At 49.6% G+C, this 19791-nt stretch overlaps 1 protein-coding gene across 1 annotated transcript; it reads left to right on the top strand.

Annotated features, from left to right (window-relative positions):
• The first annotated feature begins 17691 nt into the window (after window positions 1-17691).
• Window positions 17692-19259, top strand: LOC136530686 (uncharacterized). The gene is made up of 3 exons (XM_066523405.1): window positions 17692-17935; window positions 18025-18710; window positions 18825-19259. The coding sequence occupies exons 1-3, from the start codon at window positions 17692-17694 to the stop codon at window positions 19257-19259; spliced, it is 1365 nt and encodes a 454-aa protein (XP_066379502.1).
• The last annotated feature ends 532 nt before the right edge of the window (window positions 19260-19791 follow it).

The raw sequence follows: 19791 nt of genomic DNA, 5'->3' as shown, positions 1-19791 counted from the left end.
CAATGGGCCGGGCCGCTTTAGTTGAGTCCCCAAATCGAATATAGTAAGCAATTTTCTTTAGACCAAGACCATGGGCCGGGCCCCTTTAGTTGAGTCCCCAAATCGAATGCAAGTGTTTGGAATTTGAGTCGTCGAAGATTGGGGAGCACAGTCAATAGTGCCGTATCAGGTATTGGACCGATGAAGCTTTTGGTTTACGGTTTGATTGATATCTTTCTTCCAAAAATAAATGTATTAGACAAACACTTGTCTGTATAGTCCCTATTTAGGAAGTTTTTGGCAGCTTTTGCTTCTTCAAAAGTTCAAAAAGCTAAAAGCTCTCTCAAACTATTACAATATTAGGCAAATTCAGTGTCCTATCCAGAAATTATTAACATGATGTTTGTGACATCAGACTTGTGCACGTGTAATTTAAGCACAATGAACATATTACTGTCATTATTTTAATCATGGAAAATAAAAAGACAGGTTGCAATGGAACTGGTGTGGAAGAATGTGCAAGAGGGCCGAATAGATGCCGGGATGGGTCTCTTATCTCGCACGCTCTCACAGAAGGCAAGAGGTCCAACAGAAGCGGAATAGATTAGGCACTCGGGGCAGCCACACGGAATATTAGAAGACGGAAGCAGATGAGACACTCACGGAGGCGCCCGAGCTAGCCTCCTGTAGCTCCCATCGTCACAAGTAGAAACTTCTAAAACTCCTATCATCAAACAGCTTGAGTGGCAAAACCAACCCACGCCCCGGACCACATCGAGTCGGGTAGGCCACGCCACCATAGGAGGAGCTTCATTGGGGTCATGGTGGGCCATGCCCCCCTCATTTTTTTCAATTTTACATAGGATGCTATAGATATACATGTATGTATATTTTGCTAATGAAGTTTTATAATGGACACCCTAACCGTCCCTAGATCATATGTATTTTCTTGTTGGTCCCTTCTACCACGTTCTCATCCTCTCTCAACTTCTTAATATAGGCACATACAGTCCACCCATATAACTTGAGTCAGCAACCAGTCAAAATCCTATATGAGACTAAAACTATAATGTGCATGATATTTAATACAGGCCTTAGGGTCTATTTGATTTACTTGAATTAAAATAGGCCAAGCCCATTATTAAATTCAATCCCCACAAATTCTAAGACGCATATTAAATAGTCTCAAATCCACGGTTGTTTGATATACTAGGGTTTCGATAGAGACTGTTAAGTTGAATATCCACCTAGAACAGGTATATTCATTTATGGCTGGACAATAGACTATGTCTTGAATTGATAGTTTTGTTCAAAGTGAGTTTAATCAAAGTTCTTTTCTGGCACTAAGCTACTATAAGCATCCCCTCTGGTTAAAGCATGCAAGTCATACTTCAAGGCCTTTTATGAGTATCTAAAGATTACCCATATCTCATAGACTGTGACTAGCAGTCGAACTTATATAGGTGTGTTCCTTCTAAGATGTTCTGTAAGACAACATCTCTGTTTAAACAAGTCACTTGGATCATATTATACATCATAGGAGAAACATGCATCTCAAATGATATGGACCTTATTATAAAGGGTCTCTCCATCACAGTCAATCCACTAGCTTGTTGCACCATCCTACTTCACAGGATCTCTAATCACATAGAACATGTTACCACTATGTAATGACTTCACGTGGGTCTCAAGCCCATCTCCCTCGATGCACGATCTATCACATTATGTGACAAACCCTTAGTGAATTGATCTACTAGATTTTTAGATATGTGAGTTTCTTAATACATTTTGACCGCCTCTTTACATGCCTTGTTGACTTCATGTTATCCTTAGAACTGTTCTCTTCTGATTATCAAAGTTCATATAAATAGTCGGTATAGGTTTTCAACTACCGGTAAATCCATAAGGAGTTCACGAAGCCATTCAACCTCAACAGTGGCGATATCTAATGTTGTGAGTTCTGCTTTCACTATTAACCTCATTAAGATGGCCTACTTGCTAGACTTCTATGAAATAGCCCATCTCCAAGTGAGAACACATATCCACTCATGGTGTAAATCTCATCATTATCAGATATCTTATTTGCATCACAATAACCCTCTAGTACCCTCAGGTAGCCGGTATAGTGAATACCATAGCTCATAATCCCTTTTAGATAGCGTAATACCCTCTCAAGGGCATGCTAATGATCCTCTCCTGAATTTAAAACAAATCGGTTGAGTTTGTTCACAACCGAGATGTCAGGCCTCGTTGCACTAGCTAAATACACAAGAGAGTTGATGATTTGAGAGTATCTCGATTGATCCCGTGCTATTATTTGATTTTCCATTAATAGCCCACTTGGGTCATAAGGGGTTGGAGCAAGTTTGCAGTCACTATATCCAAAACGACTCATCACCTTTTCTATATAATGGGGACTGCACAAGTGTTACCCCACCATTTACTTCTCTAAGTAGCTTTATGTTAAGAATAGCATCAGCTTCTTCCAAATATTTCATTTCAAAGTTACTAGACAGAAAGTCTTTCACTTCCTTAATCACATTAACATTATTTCCAAAGATTAGTATATCATCAACATATAAGCACAAGATTACACCTTCTCCCCCACCATACCAATAGTAAACACATTTATTAGCTTCATTCACAACAAAGCTGGATGATGTTAAAGTTTTGTCGAACTTCTCATGCTACTACTTAGGTACTTGCTTTAGGACATACAAAGATTTCAATAGTTTACACACCTTTCCCTTCTTGATCATTTGCTACAAATCCATTAGGCTGATCCATATAGATCTCTTCCTCAAGCTCTCTATTCAAGAAAGTTCTCTTAACGTCCATGTGATGAACGATAAGACCATGTGAGGTTGCCAAGGAAAGTAACACTCTAATAGTCGTTCAACGATCAACCGATGAATATTATTGAAATAATCTTCGCCTTCCTTCTAGGTATAACCCTTGGCAACAAGCCTCGCTAGGCCTAAGCTTTTACATCCTACATGTTTGCACCCGCATAGACGATCAACCACTTCCCAAGTTTCATTAGACATAATAGAATCCATCTCACTATGAACAACTTCCTTCCACAAGTTAGTGGCGAGGGCGTAGAGTACTAGAGCCTTGCTTTGTTTTCACAAGTGGTACTAGAGCCTTGCATATAATGTTGATCTCACAAGGTATCTAGTTCTTGTCTTTGCAAGTGGTATCTAACTAACAATGGTGCTAAGGATGGTATATTTGGTGCACTCCGATTGGTATCACGCTTCAAAGGTCAATCTCTTATACCTTAGCATCATTTGGTAGACATTACTCTCCCACAACTCTAATCTATGCATATGTGCAAGCTTTCAATCCAAACTCTTAGCACATATATAGGGGGAGCTAATGCTACCAATTTGGGTTCATGAAAACTTGTCCATATCCTTTACACATGGTAAAAATGCTTGGGCAAGCAACATGAATTCAAATTTGAATTTATTTCATATCTTTGTGGAGGTGTTCATCAAATACCAAAAAGGGGGAGATTGAAAGCCCTAGTTTGGTTTTGGTTAATTGATAAAACCTATTTAGACTAACCATATGCTCTAAGTGTGAATTTGGGATAGGTTGGTCCAATCCAAGTGAAAGAGCTAGGTGGCACTCATGGATGGAGATGGCTACATGAAATGAAGTCCATGGTGGTGGTGTGGACATGTGATGATGATCAAGCTTTGAGATTTGGAAAAGAAGAAAAAGAAAAAGAAAATGGGCTCAAGGCAAAGGTAATATCCATAGGGCCATTTTGTTTTGGTGATCAAGACACTATAGAGAGTGTGATCACTTTTAGGATAGATGGTCGTACTATTAAGAGGGGAGCTCTTATCGAACAACTCGATCATCTAGTGCCACTAGGTGTTGGAAAACTTGCATATGCATTTTAGGCCTAATGCACAATTGGTGAGAAAGTGATTAACCTTTTAAAAATGATTATAAAAACGCTAACACACTTGCACGTGATGGTGAAACACTTGGAGTGTTAGCACATTTACAAAGGTGGTGACAAAGGTGAAGAAAAGGAGGTGTAACCGAGCTTGGGGTGCTGCCCCGAGGGCACCGCCGTGCCCTGTCCGGTGCACCGCCACCCCTGTGGCGGTGACCGGCTAGAAAAAGCCAAGAGGGAGGTGCTGGGTTGGCATTGCCACCCTATCCGGTGACATCGCCACCCCTGGGGCGGTGCCCAACTGACCTCAGCCAAGAGCAGCAGAGAAGGAGGTGGCACCGGCATGTCTGGTGTACACCGCTGAGGTAAGGACGGTGCACCGCCTGGTCACTGCCACTGGTGGGGCAGTGCCACCTCCCCTTTTATCTAGAGAATGGGGTAAACCAGGTTGGTCACCACCACGGTCACCGCTACCCTAGGGCGGTGCATCGCCGCTATTTTTCGGAGGCTTGGGTTTTCGGGGGGGCTGGCCGGGTGGTTACCGCTAGGGTGGTGCCACCGCCACCCTATCTGATGCCCCAACTAGTTGTTGGATGACCGTTGGAGGGGCACTGCCACCCCATGTCTAGTGCCACACCGACATGTCCGGTGCCCTCGCAGAAAGTGGCTCCAACGGGTAACAACTCTATTTGCTTGTGGGTTTTGTAAGTAGAGGTGGTGGCCGGCCTTGGTCACTCTCTTAGCACTTCCCACACCTGCATAGACCCTTTAGCTGAGCACACCACTCCAGCAATTGCACACTTGATTTCATCATCTTAAGTGAGATTGGAGAGCCTCTAGTGCATTGCTTAGTATTCTAACATCTTATGGCACTAATTGGGCAATTTGGGCTAGTGGAGAACTTGTTACTCTTGGTGTTTGCCGACACCTAGATGGTCCGGTGATTGGTGGATCGTCGAGCGGAGGAAGGTGATTCTCTAGCTCCGATCATTGTGATTGTGAGGGGTTCTATTGCCTTCCCCAGCGGAGCACCAAAGGCAACTCTAGTGGATTGAGTGTGGCTTATGGATTCTCATCTTGTGTTGGTTGTGTGGCACCCGATTGCGGGTTAGGCGTGTGATGTCTATTAGCGCATGAACCTCCAAGTGGGTAAATCGCCACAACGGGGACTAGCTTGCCGGCAAGCAAGTGAACCTCGGAGGAAAAATTGATTGTGGCATCATTGTCTCCTTGGTATTCTTTGATATTCATTGATTGATCACTTGCTATGGCGGTATATCTCCTCTACCACTCTCTTGTATTACTTTGTGTATTTTCTTTGTGTAGAACTTGTGGTAGTTGTAGCTAGTTGAGTAGCTTAGCTTCTTAGTGTAATTAGTTCTTAGATAGCTTAACTAGTGTAGAGAGTATTGACATAGTCCTTGAGTGCTTAGTGATCATAATTGACTAGAATTATTGGTAGGTGGTTTGCATTTTTAGTAGGCTAGCGCAACATTCACTTCGCCTCATTTTTATCTAACCACTTAGCTTAGTGTTGTTGTAGAAATTTTTTTATAGGCTATTCACCTCCCTCTAGTTATTAGGACCTTTCATCCTAGTATAATTTGCATTTTTTCTTTATATAGTGGAGATGATTTCTTTCCCATTCTTTCCTTTTTTTACTATTTTTCTAGATTCGAGTGTGCTTTAGTTTTATTCTTATGACCCATCGTACATCAGCACTAATTTACAACATAGATAATTTGTTGCCTTCTATATTAATTTAAACATCTAAACAGAGAATATATATGAAAAGACGCAATTATCAAGTGTAAAGTGTTATCGTTCCCACAACTTCTATCACATGCTTTATATGGTGTGCGTGTTGCACGTCCACGTAGTAGGATAGTTCTATATCTCCTATAATTAAAAAGAAAGAACATAAGACCACCATTTCATGTGACAATCTATCGCTCCGTTGGTCCGCCCCTCTCCTTGCGGTACCATGCCGCTCGCACGCGACCGCGATACAACCGAACGAGTAAACAAAGGAAAGGAAGAAATCCCCCTCCCGTGATCCCTCTCAATCATGCTCCCTCACGCGCACACCCACGCAACCGCCTTCTCTCGCACCTACCCTCACCCTCACGCTTGCGCTCGCCAGGAGGAAGGGGCGTAGGGCACACATCTGCTCAGAGGCGACATCGTGTAGGCGCAGCTTCGGGCGTTCGGCGGTGTGCGCGGGCATGGTGGCCGGCATGTGAGCTACGGCAGGCAGTGGCTCTCCTCCACTCCTCCCAGATCCCGGCAGGTAGCGGGCAGCGGGCGCCCGCCGGACCGCTGCCTGGCCCAGGGCAAATTGCCGTCCTGCCGCCCCAGCCAATTCCCTCCACGGGTGGGGCGACGGTGGGCCCCAAGCGCCGCGGCGGCGCTGACCTCAGGCTCCACCTCTCCGTCACTGGTCGCCCCCTGCAGTGCCCTTTGTCCGTGCATAGTTTTGCCCCTGCTCCATTCGTGGCGTCTCCCAGGTGAAGCAAGGTCATCCCGCACGGCCCCTACTAGTTTTGCCCCCTGCTCCATCCCGCACGGCCCCTACCTATCCAAGGTCGACACCGCCCGTGCTGGTCTTGTCATGCAGCCGCCGCAGACCATGCCGCCCCTATTGCTGACGCATTCGTCGTCGATGTAACCCCTGTCCCTACAACGCCCTGTCCGCGGAGGCACCAGGCTACTGTGTCTACCGCCAAGGGGGAGACTGCCTCCACCTGCAGCCACCGAGGTAGAGGTAACCCGCTTGCCTCCTTCCCTTCCGTACCAGTATGGACGAAGACAAAAAGTCAGTTTTGTCTATCGCATCTACAGTTTTTTTAATTGGCTGCAAATGAACACACCGAGAAAGAGAACAAATAAGCATTAACTACAACTCAAAGTAGTGAGGGAAACTACAACTAAAAGCTATGAGGGAAATCTAGATACGAGAGAATTTAGAATTACAGTGAAGAGAACAAAAATCATCTTTAGCCAGTGGCAAATCTCTACAGGGTTGTGAGATAGATAGAGGCTTACCGATATAAGCATGCTAGATAGATAGAAGCTTCCTGTATTATAACCATCACCACTTTGCTTTAGCTGTATACATGTCTTAAATCAACTGTAAATTTGTTCAGTCACCGGAAGAGACATCTACCCAGCATAAGGCTTTATGAGATAGATAGAGGCTTACCGGTATAAGCATGCTAGCTTGATCACGAACGGTTCACTGATGTACATATCAAAGCCATCTATAGATCTGTATATATGTTTCACAGATTTGCTATGACCACCTAGCAGTGGTACTGACTGTAGGAGATATAACTCTAGACAACCAATTCAGGAGTTAGTATTTGTTTTGTGTTGGCCAATACTATTTCAATGGTTCTGTGTGGAAGATGTCAAAACAATTTTTTTAGTTGTTGCTTGCCTTGCAAGAACTGATGGAGAAGTTAAAGATGTCATCCCCTGTGGAGTTGATGAAGATTGCTATTGCTAACTTAAATGATTCCTCTATTTCACTGGATATCCACTACCATGCACTGCAGGAGCTTTTAGTTCTTGTTGAGCGTATCTCTCAACAATGCTAATGGTAAATATGTGCTTGTTTGCTAAATGTTAATATAGTTGAATGCTCTAAACCTCATCCTTAGAAATCCAAGTCATGTATGAGCATGTAGTTACAGATACAAATGCCCTTTTTATAACTTTTTTCCATAAGGGAGAGTATGTGCAGGTAAGTTATTTTAATTTTGGCAGCTTCAGTTCTTGCTTTATTAACAGTATGCCAATTTCAACAGACGGAGGTCATAACGTTGTCGTCTCATATAATGGAATGAGCAACAATTTTATCAGGTGAATATGGCTATCTATTTACCTTGCTTTTAAACAAAAGGAATATACATTTTTTGATAATGGTTGTTATTCACTCTGGCCTTGTTCTAATTGGAGTCTGACACAAAATCTGAGTTCTGATCCACCCTATTATGGACAACTGTGATATATGGCAATAGAAAAATTGTCAGTTCAATATGAATGAACTACATCTCATCAAAGAAATCTAATTTCATTTTTTTGAGCGGAGATGGCATGATGTGCCTTCCTCCGAGGGCCCCTCAGCCATGTCGATGATCTTTGGCATCCACTTTTAGGTGTGGACCATCATGAGGAGGAGCTCTGGATTGATAGCTGGTTGGATGGCATGATGCGCCTTCAGATGTAGATAGGTTTGGAGACCTATCATCATCTCAGTCAAGCCTTCACTTCTAACAACCTATGTTGCAGATGTCTATATGTTATTAGTATTGTATTATATATGTTGTCAGCAACAAGGGTGTTGTTCTCCACTAATACTTGTATCAAAAGAGGTTTATCAAACAACATAAGGTTCTGTTAAAAAAACTAATGTAGCACACTTTCTTTATGATGCCTAAAATAAGATGGGCATTATGTAGATATGTGTTGATATATAAAATCGTAAGCTCTTCTGTTAGAATATGATAATGCACCATGTATATTTTTTCTTCATTTTCTTGATCCAACATTTGGTCAATTTAGTCAAAATAATTTTAGAGGTTAGTATATATATATATATATATATATATATATATATATATATTCAATTATATATGTAGTTGTATGGTAATTAGTGGAGTTGCAATGTAATTATCCATAAAGGAAACCATTGGAACCTAATTTAAGGGAGTACCAGTTTGTGATATCTTTCGGTGGTTCTAATTTGCACACCCGAATGTTGCCGTAGCGTTAGCATGGGCACACTATTATATAAATAAATAAACATCGTACTATAGACTGGTCAAACCGATTACATATTGATTACAGGTTAATCTTAATTACTGATTGATCCTGCCATTCTCCTTGATTGAATATTGCCTACCATGTGATAGAGGAATCATGATAAAATAGAAAGTAGAAAATTATTGTGCTATCCATATACACATTGTATGTTTGCATACACCAGCATATATGGCAACGAGTAAAAGGAAAGAGAATTAACACAGAAGGAAAGAGAATTAATACAAAAGGAACCTCTTTGCATTTCTGAGAACCTTACCAAATCTGCCTACATTTAATTACTTCCCCTCTTTGCATTTGCAAAAAAGGATAGCTTTTTCCTCCTTTCATTTGGTTTCACGCTCACGTATTCCATCGCCCTCGCTTGCTGTTTCTTGCTGAAATTGCCCTTGGGTCTATTCATTTTGAACCATAGTTGATGTCATCTGTGTTCCATGGCTCAGCCTCCCAATCCCAAGAGAAGGTCCCTACCTCTCCCTGACTGGAGATCCGACCTGCCAGAGGATCTCCTCGAGTCCATCGGGCAACATCTCATGTCAGGCCACGACGTGGCGTCCTTCTGATCCGCTTGCTCCCCATGGCGCGCCGCCGTCCCATTCGTGACCTTTGGGCCGCACCTGCTGCTCTCGTTCGACCCTGACTTGGACCGCGCCGGCTTCTACTACATCCTGGAGAAGAAGGTCTTGTCTAAGACGCTGCCCGACGTGCGCGGCAAGGTGGTGTGCGGCTCCTTGTGTGGGTGGCTGGCACTCATGGACGAGGCGGCATCCTTAACGCTGCTGAATCCATTCACCGGTGCCCGTGCCCCCCCCCCCCCCCCCCGCGTTGAGCTCCTGCCAGCAGGCGAACACGTTGCGACGACGTCCTCATCAGAACACGTGTTTAGGGTCCACGGCTGGTGGGTCCTCCATCCCACCAATGGCTATGGGGACACGGATGCCGTAGGCAGAGCCATCAAGCTAGAAGACATGAGGGACGTGTTCTTCTATGAGATCGTGCTCTCGGCGCCGCCTAACGCCACCGGCCACGAGTGCGTGGCCATGGCCATGCTTGGGTGCTCCATGGAGGTCGCGTTCTGCCAGGTTGGAGTCAACAGCGCATGGATGCTGCTCGACACCAAACTAGACTTCTCCGTGGGGTCTATCGTCTACTGCCAAGACAAGTTCTTGGCGATCGACTGCACTGGAGAAATCTCCGTCTGTAGCAGCAACACCGCCAGAGCTACTCCAACCGCGACGCTGCTGCCATCGCTGTCGCCACCTGCGGGGCTCTACCACCACAACTACCTGGAATCAAACGGTGAGCTGCACATTGTGGGTGCCATGGTGAGCACGTTCCACGAGACATAGAGCTTCACCTATAGCAGCGCGATCTACAAGTGCAACCTCCACGACCATACGCCGGAGTGGTCCAGGGTGAGGGACATCGATGATCATACACTATTCATGTCTAAACATTTCAATGAAAGCTTTAGTGGAACAAGTGTATCCAAGTACAAGGAGAACAAAATCTACATATCTGAGCTATTGTATGGGGATCGATACGACTTGGTCCATCGATTGGAGATCGTTGATATTGCTACCGGCGCATCCAAAGTGAAGCCCATCCAGGAAAAGATGCAGGGTTCCGAGGCTCTAGGTTGGATTCGACCCAATCTCTAAAAGGATCATTGCAAGACATCAATCATCTCATAGCTTCGGACAATATCGTAAAGCTACTAAAAACTATAACCGTGCCCTCACCTCAAACATTGTCTAGATAAATGGATTATAATGAAAGAAATGGATATTGAAGATTTCTTCCTGCCAATATAAAATATTATCTTAGCCGCATCACGGAAAGGTCTATAAAGTAGAGTTTGTGAGCCTGCGACGCCGCGCACTCCGTGACTGTGTTAAATTCATAAACTTTGCTTTTTAAATTAAATGTCACTTTAACGTTGATATTTAATTTTTACAGTATTGTTATCTTATCGTGCGATCTGTGTATTTTTAGTATAAATTGTTAGTTATCCTGTAGCAATGCACGAGCACGCTACCTAGTATACCGATAAAAAAGAATAGTCCTATATACGGGATTCAAACGACACCCCTTTGTAACCCTAGTCTATTGCCACCTAAAAAGTGAGAGGAGGTTTCATCCACAAGTACTTCATGTGCACCCCGTTCCACAGGCACCGGTGCATCTACGTCTATGATACGAAAACATCTAAGATCAATGTAATTCCGTATAATATATGTATATTTGTCTTTCTTCTCCTTTCTTTTCCTTTTAACATACTCCGTATAAATTGGAAGCGGAGTTGCTCGCTGGTGGAACGAACGATCGCAACGACCCATACCCACAGATCGATTGGCCATGCTTCGCTTCAACATGCGCACTCCTTAGCTCCAGCATGTGCCAGCGGCAGCGGCCACCCTACAACCTAATGTCGTGTGTAGTCCTAGCGTACGCAGAAGCGCCCATCTCACCATGGACACAGGCGACACGGTGCGGTAGTTGCGCTGCTGGCGGCGCTCGCCACGCTCTGCGATGTGCTTGCCATGTGCTCCGCTTCGCCCCGCACGCGCCTCTACCTCTAGCCTATGCCGCCGGTGGCGGGCACCTACCAACGCTCGCCCCACTCGCCCATCAGCGCGTGCCTATACACGTGTGGCCACGCGTCTGCGCCCCGCTCGCCTCGTGCGTGTGTGGCCACATGTCTACACCCCACTCGCCCTCGTGCGAGAGCAACAATGTAGGAAGGACATGCCACGGGTAGAATGGACAGACCTACTGCCCACACTGAGTCCGTTGAGTGGTGATTCGCGTGATGCCCACATGTAAGAACGTGGCCCATTAGTCTACCAAAAAAAAGAAGGAAAACCTGGATGAATTTACAAATAGTTTAGGGTTCTGGGTTCCTAATGTAAAAAGTGTTTATTAGGTTTTTATTAATTTTGAAAACGTATAATAATAAGTCACACAAATACTAATTTAAAAAATAAAACCAATTTTGTTAGGTTTCTGTATACCAGAAGATATACATGGTATATGTCATATAAAGGTCATGAAATATGCTTTATGTAATCAAATTTATGTATTTCTTAATATGTTTGCCTCAGAGCATCTTCAAGAGTCCCCAAAACACTCTCCCAATCCTTTGATTTTTGACAAGATTAAATTTTTTTTATCTTCAACAGCTCCTGATCCCACCTCCTAAAATACGTGGTCGCGCGGATCCTACGTGCGAACGCCAGGTTTACCGGGAGTTCCGACGTTCCTCTCTCCCTCACGCACAGCGTCGGGTTGATCAGGCTGCAGATCACCACGAGGTTGCCGACATCCTTGGGCTCGACGCCCATCTTGGCGAGCAGAACCTCTCTTCTCCGTGAATGTGCGGTGGCACTTGAAGCCCGAGCTGCCCTGGGCTACTACAGCAACAGCTTTGTGCTTAGGTGCACCGAGTCCATGGTGGCCCAGCTGACCTCTTCGTCGCCAAGGTGCTACGGATCCTGCTCGTCGGCATGCTTGTCATAGCTCCCAGCTCGGCCGTGCGGCCCTCTGCTCGCCCGCTGTGGGGGTATGGCCCCCGATATCCATGGCAGACCACATGGGCTGTGCCCTTAGGGGCGGCCCAGCCCATAAGACGAAGCCTTGTGGGGCACAACTCTGGTCGGTGCCTTTCGCAAGACATCTGGAAGATATGCCAAAGATACTACGAGATCTGTTAGGATATGTATGATCCCAAGATCAGTTATTACTTTATGGTTATCTCTTAGATCTAACCGACTTTTAACCCTGCTCCCCGGACTATATAAGGCGGGCAGGGACCCCCTCCAAACATACGTAATATTATATGATAGCTAATACAAACCAACAGACCATAAGAGTAGGGTATTATGTCATACTGACGGCCTGAACCTGTCTAACTCGTGTGTCTCTGTTGCTTTCTTGTTCTTGATCTCACGCTCCCCTGCTGATCAATCTACCTTCGTAGGATACCCCTCGGAGGACTGCCGACGATATTCTATCAAAAGTTGGCGCGCCAGGTAGGGGTGTGCGCTTGATCCCATGGCGAGCCAGATGGACCTCAAATCAACAACGTGTTCTCATCGTCAATATCGTGGAGATCAATGTCGGTCCACGACGATGATTCATCGCTGGCTACACTAGCCTCCACGACAGTAGATCCGATCTCGGAACCACCTCTGAGGTCGTTTTCACCAACAACTCACCGCCCGCCAGGTGCTCGTTGTCAATCCCAACCAGATAACACCATACATCGCTGACCAGACTTTCTGTCTAAAGCTAAGTCATGTTTTAATAGTCTTCTAAATATTCTCCAATCTCCGTATATCACCATGACGTTTCTCCGAGCTATTTTCTCTATATTTGCTCTCCAAACGATTTTTTGAACCCCCGAATAGTCATGTTGATGCTCGGATGCCTCCAAAGATGGCCTTGTCTCCGGCTCCTCCCTACACGTGCTACGGGCTCTGCGCTCTGCGTTATGGGTGGTCGACAGCGGCTCCTTGGTCATGCCTGTTCCTCCTACACATGCACGGGCTCCACGCTCCGTGTTATGGTTAACGGGCTAGCTAGGGCTAGAGACTCAGCTACACACTAACTGTTCGGGCGGTTTATATTAAATACATCTTCGCTCCAACTGATCATCAAGCTACATACACTATTTTTTCTCCGGAGTTCATATATTTTTACATCATGTACTTTCTGTTCTACATATTTGTATTACAGGATCATCATCCAGGTGATCGGACCACCTGGTGCTTGGACTTCTCCACCGATCAACTGGTCGGACCTCTAGGTTCATGGACTTTGTCGCCGACCAGTTGATCGAACTATTCACCGGTTGCTTCTACTCAATGCTCACTTCACTGCCGACCAGTTGACTAGACTGTTCGTCGCTCGTGCTTCATCGCCAGCGACATCGGGGACTCCTTGGTGCTCGGTTTCTTCGTGCTTGAGGAGTAAGTGGGCACACTTCACCGCACGGACGTCGCCAGCTACGCCGGGGTCTCCTCGGTGCTCGGACCTCGCCAACTTCGCCTGGGACTCCTCGGTGCTCTAACATCACCGCCTACGCCGGGGACTCCTCGGTGCTCGGTCATCACCAGCGATGCTGGGAACTCCTCGCTCCTTGGTGCTCGGACCTCGCCAGCTTCGTCGGGGACTTCTCAGTGCTCGGACATCGCCAGCTTCGCCGGGGACTCCTCGGTGCTCGGACATCGCCGCCTACGCCGGGGACTCCTCGGTGCTCGGTCATCGCCAGTGACACCGGGGACTCCTCGCTCCTCGATGCTCGGACATCACCAGCGACGCCGGGGACTCCTCACTCCTCGGTGCTTGGTCATCGCCAGCGACACCAGGGACTCCTCGCTCCTCGGTGCTCGATCATCGCCAGCGATGACAGGACTCCTCGCTCCTCGGTGCTTGGACATTGCCGACTTCACCGGGAACTCCTCGGTGCTCAGACATCGCCTCCTACGTCGGGGACTCCTCGCTCCTCGGTGCTCGGTCATCGCCAGTGATGCCGGGGACTCCTCGCTCCTCGGTGCTCGGACATCACCAGCGACACCGGGGACTCCTCGCTCCTCGGTGATCGGGCATCGCCAGCGACGCCGGGGACTCCTCGCTCCTCGGTGCTCGGTCATCGCCAGCGACGCCGGAGACTCCTCGCTCCTTAGTGCTCGGACATCGCCAGCGACGCCGAGGACTCCTCGCTCCTCGGTGCTCGGACATCACCAGCGACGCTGGAGACTCCCTGCTCCTCGATGCTCGGTCATCGCCAGCGACACCGGGGACTCCTCGCTCCTCGGTGCTCGGACATCGCCAGCGATGCCGGGGACTCCCTACTCCTCGATGCTCGGTCATCGCCAGCGACGCCGGGGACTCCTCGCTCCTCGGTGCTAGGTCATCGCCAGCGACGCCGGGGACTCCTCGCTCCTCGGTGCTCGGACATCACCAGTGACGCCGAGGACTCCTCGCTCCTCGGTGTTCGGTCATCGCCAGCGACACCGGGGACTCCTCGCTCCTCGGTCCTCGGACATCGCTAGTGACGCCGGGGACTCCTCGCTCCTCGGTGCTCGTTCATCGCCGGCAACGCCGGAGACTCCTCGCTCCTCGGTGCTCGGTCATCGCCAGCGACGTCGGGGACTCCTCGGTGCTCCCTTGGTGGTTGGATTTTGCTATGTCTCGTCAGTGTGCTATCAAGCTGCTTCATGCTGTTCGGATCAGGGTGCTGATCTTAGACAACACGTCTAGAGTCTTGATATGCGCATGTCAGACGACGTCAGCAAGTTTTCAGACTTCTATTTCTTTGACCCTGCTACAAGATTTATTCTTCATCTTCCAACAGGCTCGGGGACTAAGTGGGCACACTTCACCTTGCGGTGAATGTGCTTGTTCTCATCTCGTGGCTACGCCCGGGGACTGGCTGCCTGCTCGGCTGGTCTTCTACTTTTTGACCCTGGCACCACGTAACTACGTCACCTACTGTCAGGCTCGGGGACTAACTGTTGGGGTATGGCCCCCGGTATCCACGACAGACCACATGGGTTGCGCCCTCAGGGGCGGCCTAGCCCATAAGACAAAGCCTTGCGGGGCACGACTCTGGTCGGCGCCTTCCGCAAGACATCTAGAAGATATCCCAAAGATACTACGAGATCTGTTAGGATATGTATGATCCCAAGATTCCTGTAATCAGTTATTACTTTCTGGTTATCTCTCAGATCTAATCGACTTGTAACCCTGCTCCCTGGACTATATAAGGCGAGCAGGGACCCCCTCCAAACATACGTAATATCATACGATAGCTAATACAAACCAACAGACCACATGAGTAGGGTATTACGTCATACTGACGGCCTAAACCTGTCTAACTTGTGTGTCTCTGTTGCCTTCTTATTCTTGATCTCACGCTCTCCTGCTGATCAATCTACCTTCGTGGGATACCCCTCGGAGGACTGCCGACGATATTCTGTCGACACCCGCGCCGGTGCTGCTGTGCCCGTTGCGGCCCTATGCTCGCCCGTGCCGGTGTAGCCGCCGCCGCCGCGCCCAAGGCTGCGCGTCGTGGCTACTACTGTGCGACTTGTACGTGCTTGTTCTCAGGTACGGGCACAAGGCAGCAAGGGCACCATCTACGTGCTTCTCCTCAGGAGGAAGAAGATGATCGTATTAACGAAAATGCCATTGAATAATTAGAATATGCTTTTGGAATATGTTTTTAGTAGTGAATTATTATAAACTCTCGGAGATGTCTTGTTTAATCCTTTCCATAGGAGTTGTTAAACTAGACGTTTTTAGAAAAAAAAAAGGGGATATGCTCTGTACCACAGGCCACGTGCATCCTTATACACGTTGATACAAGTTCGTCGCCCCGTTCAACAACGCACCGACCAAATATTCGGCGGCTTTGCGGCTGCGGCGACCGGCGAGCGTAATCAAGCCCAAATCCAATCCGCTGAAGGAATCCCTCGCCGAGATCGATCCCTCCGATTGGATCTTGGATGGATCGATCTGACGCTATGGCTCCCGGCGGCTCCTCTGCGAGCCCCGACAGGAATGCCTCCAGCTGCGTTCTGCTCGACGTCCGTGCCTACAGCGCCGCCGTCAGGAACGCCTCCACTGCAAGTTCCAAGACGAGCACCGGCCATCCCATCGAGGTGACCTTTTGCATCGCGCGGCCGCCAGACCTGTCCTACTTCTCCGTCCACTGCCCCGCTCTGGAGACGATGGTACGCGATGACTCCTCTCTGCGCCCCAAAGCCACCGGCTCGGACGCCGATCTCGTGCTGTTCCGCGTCCCCGTCAACACCATGGGCAAGTTATCGTATCGTGAAAACGACTACTTCGTCTACAGGGCACACCCTCAGCATCCGAAGCTGGATCTGATCCCGAAATCGCCGCACGCTTGCTTGGGAGACAACGAGATCGCGGTAATGAGCTGCGCGCGCTGACGGCTAGCAGTACATTGTGGTCGGTCTGAAGATCTGTTGTGGCGATATGACCACCTTTGGCCTGCAACTATACCGCTCCAAACCAGATGGGGGGAAAGGGTGTTGGAACTACCAGCTGCTATCTGTGGAGGAGCCACTGAGGGACAGGGTCTGCCCGATCCCTGATACGGCCTGTACCACATGACAAACAAGGTGATCATTCTTGGAGGTCCCAAAGGCACGGTTGGATGGGTTGATCTCTGGCGTGGCATCATCCTTTGTGACGTGCTTGAGGAGAGCCCCAAGCTCCTGGACATGCCGTTTCCATTGCCAGCCAAAGGCAATTGGAGATGCTTCCTCAATTCCTGTGCAGACCATGGCCGTGATGTCACTGTCAGCCAAAACAGGGACTACATCAAGTATGTTGAAATGGAATTCGTTTCGCCAAGAATGGTAATGTTATGGTCGGCATGACGTATGAACGTCGAGCCAAGGAGCAACGTGCCTGAGCACGGGCACCATCGGCCAGGGGCCAAGGTTCCAGACTTGGTCAGCTATCAGTTTGTTTAGATTTGATTTGGTTACAAGTTTCCTTCATTTTAGCGTCAGGTTGTTGGGTCAGATTGTATAAGAGTCAAACGTTGCAACTTAATAAGATTAGCCTGGGATTGTGTCATCTTGACACCCTTGGGCGCCGGCACCCTAACCCTATCTCTCTCTACCCCCCTCGCTTCCTCCAGCGCCGCCACAGCGCCTCGCCACCGCCAGCACCAGAGTCAGCCCCTCCACTCTCCTCCATACGCATTACGTAGCAAGACTAGGCGCCATACCAACCTGGTATCAGCTCCATCGCTGCCCATGGATTCCACCGCTTCCACCACTGTTCCATCGCCGTCGATCCCACCCGCATCCACCACCAGCCCCACGGCGGGCGTGTCGCTGCCCCTGGTGAACACGACGCCGCCCGCGTCGCCGCCCACCCTGGCCTCGATCGCTGAGATGTTGGCCAGCATGCAACTTTAGATGACCGCCATGAACAACCACCTGGCGGATCAGGGAGCGCGTCTTTCGGCCCTCGACGGCAGACCGGCGTTCCCTCACTTCGGCTTGCCAGGGTTTGGGGGCGTCCCTCGCCTGCCAGCGTCCTCCTCACCGGTGATCACGGAGATCGCGGCCACCACTGCGGACTCCTCCGCCTCGGCACCGGTGGCACCGTCCATGCCGCTGTCCCTTCCGGCGCCACCACATCCCCAGCAACCGGCCGCGGCCCCACCGGGTTACCACCAGGCATCAACGCCACCGCCCCGGGGGGGGGGGTGCCGATCACTCAGATCAGGTTTCCGCACTCCCCGTCGCCAATTCCAGGGTTCGGGCCCATGGCTCCTATGCCGCTCCCGGCCTCCGCTCACATGGCCCCATCACAACTGTACCCCCCGCCGCCATCGGAAGGGGAGTCTGCCATGGTGCCGAAGTACCACAAGATCACCGTCGACACGTACGATGGCCGCGATGATCCTCTGGGGTGGCTCAACAAATGCGAGCAGTTCTTCCACGGACAGCTCACTCGGGAGGTCGACAAGGTGTGGATGGCCTCATATCACCTGAAGGGAGTTGCCCAGCAGTGGTACCTTGTACTGGAGACTGACATCGGCCGCCCAACGTGGCCGGATTTCCGTCAATACTACCTACAGCGCTTCGGCCCTGCCCTCAACACCAACCACCTGGCCGACCTAGCCAGGCTACCGTTCGGCGCCAACATGGATGCATACATGGAGGCGTTCCAGGCTAGGGCAGTGCACGCGGGGGACCTCACCACGCTGCAGTGCGCTAAGCTCTTCACAGGTGGCCTCCCTGACTACATTCGGGTGGATGTTGAGCTGCACCAGCCCCAGAACCTTCAGCACGCCATGTATTTGGCTCGAGCCTTCGAACGTCACAACGCGCCACAGCGTCCGGCCCTTCCCGCTCCCCAGCGGGCCGCACGCCGCCCGGGGGCCGCTCCGTCGACCATGCTAGCTTCCGCGCTGGGAACCACGGCCGACTCCACCAAGGCATTCAAGCGGCTCACACCCGAGGAGATGGCAGAACGCCGAAAGCTCGGCCTCTGCTACAATTGCGATGAGCCATTCGCTCACGGGCACAAATGTGCCCGTTTGTTCTACTAGGAGGCTCCCGATTACATCGTGGAGGAGCCGGAGGACCTCGACGACGCGCCGCACCTGGCTGAAGAGGCCCAATTCGACCCGAAAAAGCCGATGATCTCTCTGTCCGCGGCGACGGGAATTCGAGCGCGCGACACCATGCAGCTGCGCATCAAGATTGGCACCCACGAGCTCACGACACTCTTGGACTCGGGGTCGACACACAACTTCATCAACCCTGAGGCAGCACGCAGCGCCGACCTTCAGTTCTCAGACAGCGCGGGCGCCCACGTCATCGTCGCAAATGGTGACCGCGTTGACTGCCAGGGCCTCGCGCGCGGCGTTCAGCTGCGGATCGACACCGAGCAGTTCACGGTGGACTGTTTCTCCATCCCCTTGGCGCTGTACGACATGGTTCTCGGCCTCACGTGGTTGAGGTCATTGGGGCCCATCCTCTAGGACTTCGCCACACTATGCATGGTGCTCTCCTTCCGTGGTCGCCGGGTGGTGTGGACCGGTGTCGACGCGCCGGCCGCGACGTCCCCGACAACCCTGTTCACCACAGACCTCTGCATCGACAAGGGCTCCGAGCACGCCCTCCTCGACCTGCTGCTGGACGCCTACCAGGACGTGTTCGCCGAACCCGAGGGGCTTCCACCGGCCCGGGCGTGCGACCACCACATCCATCTGAAGCCCAACACCGAGCCAGTGGCGGTCCGGCCATACCGCTACCCCCAACTCCAAAAAGACGAGCTCGAGCTACAATGCGAGGCGATGCTCCGGCAAGGGATCATCCAGGCCAGCACCTTACCCTTCTCCGCGCCCATGCTGTTGGTGAAGAAGCAGGACGGCTCGTGGCGCTTCTGTGTCGATTATCGGGCCTTCAATGCGGTCACGGTGAAAGACAGGTTTCCAATCCTAGTCGTCGAGGAGCTACTCGATGAACTCCACAGCGCCAAGTTCTTTACTAAGCTGGATTTGCGCTCCGGCT

This window comes from Miscanthus floridulus, unplaced genomic scaffold, assembly GCF_019320115.1.
Source record: "Miscanthus floridulus cultivar M001 unplaced genomic scaffold, ASM1932011v1 fs_175_2_3, whole genome shotgun sequence".
Classification (NCBI taxonomy): Eukaryota; Viridiplantae; Streptophyta; class Magnoliopsida; order Poales; family Poaceae; genus Miscanthus; species Miscanthus floridulus.
Note: the sequence above shows the minus strand (reverse complement) of the source record. Positions and strands in the feature narration are given on the sequence as shown.

Bases quoted from the DNA above. Each gene is read 5' to 3' on its own strand.
- LOC136530686 (XM_066523405.1), top strand. From the start codon at position 17,692: ATGAACAACCACCTGGCGGATCAGGGAGCGCGTCTTTCGGCCCTCGAC. The intron at 17,936-18,024 runs GTTACCACCAGG...CGCCAATTCCAG, and splicing joins ACCGGCCGCGGCCCCACCGG to GGTTCGGGCCCATGGCTCCT. The intron at 18,711-18,824 runs GCATTCAAGCGG...TTGTTCTACTAG, and splicing joins CCACGGCCGACTCCACCAAG to GAGGCTCCCGATTACATCGT.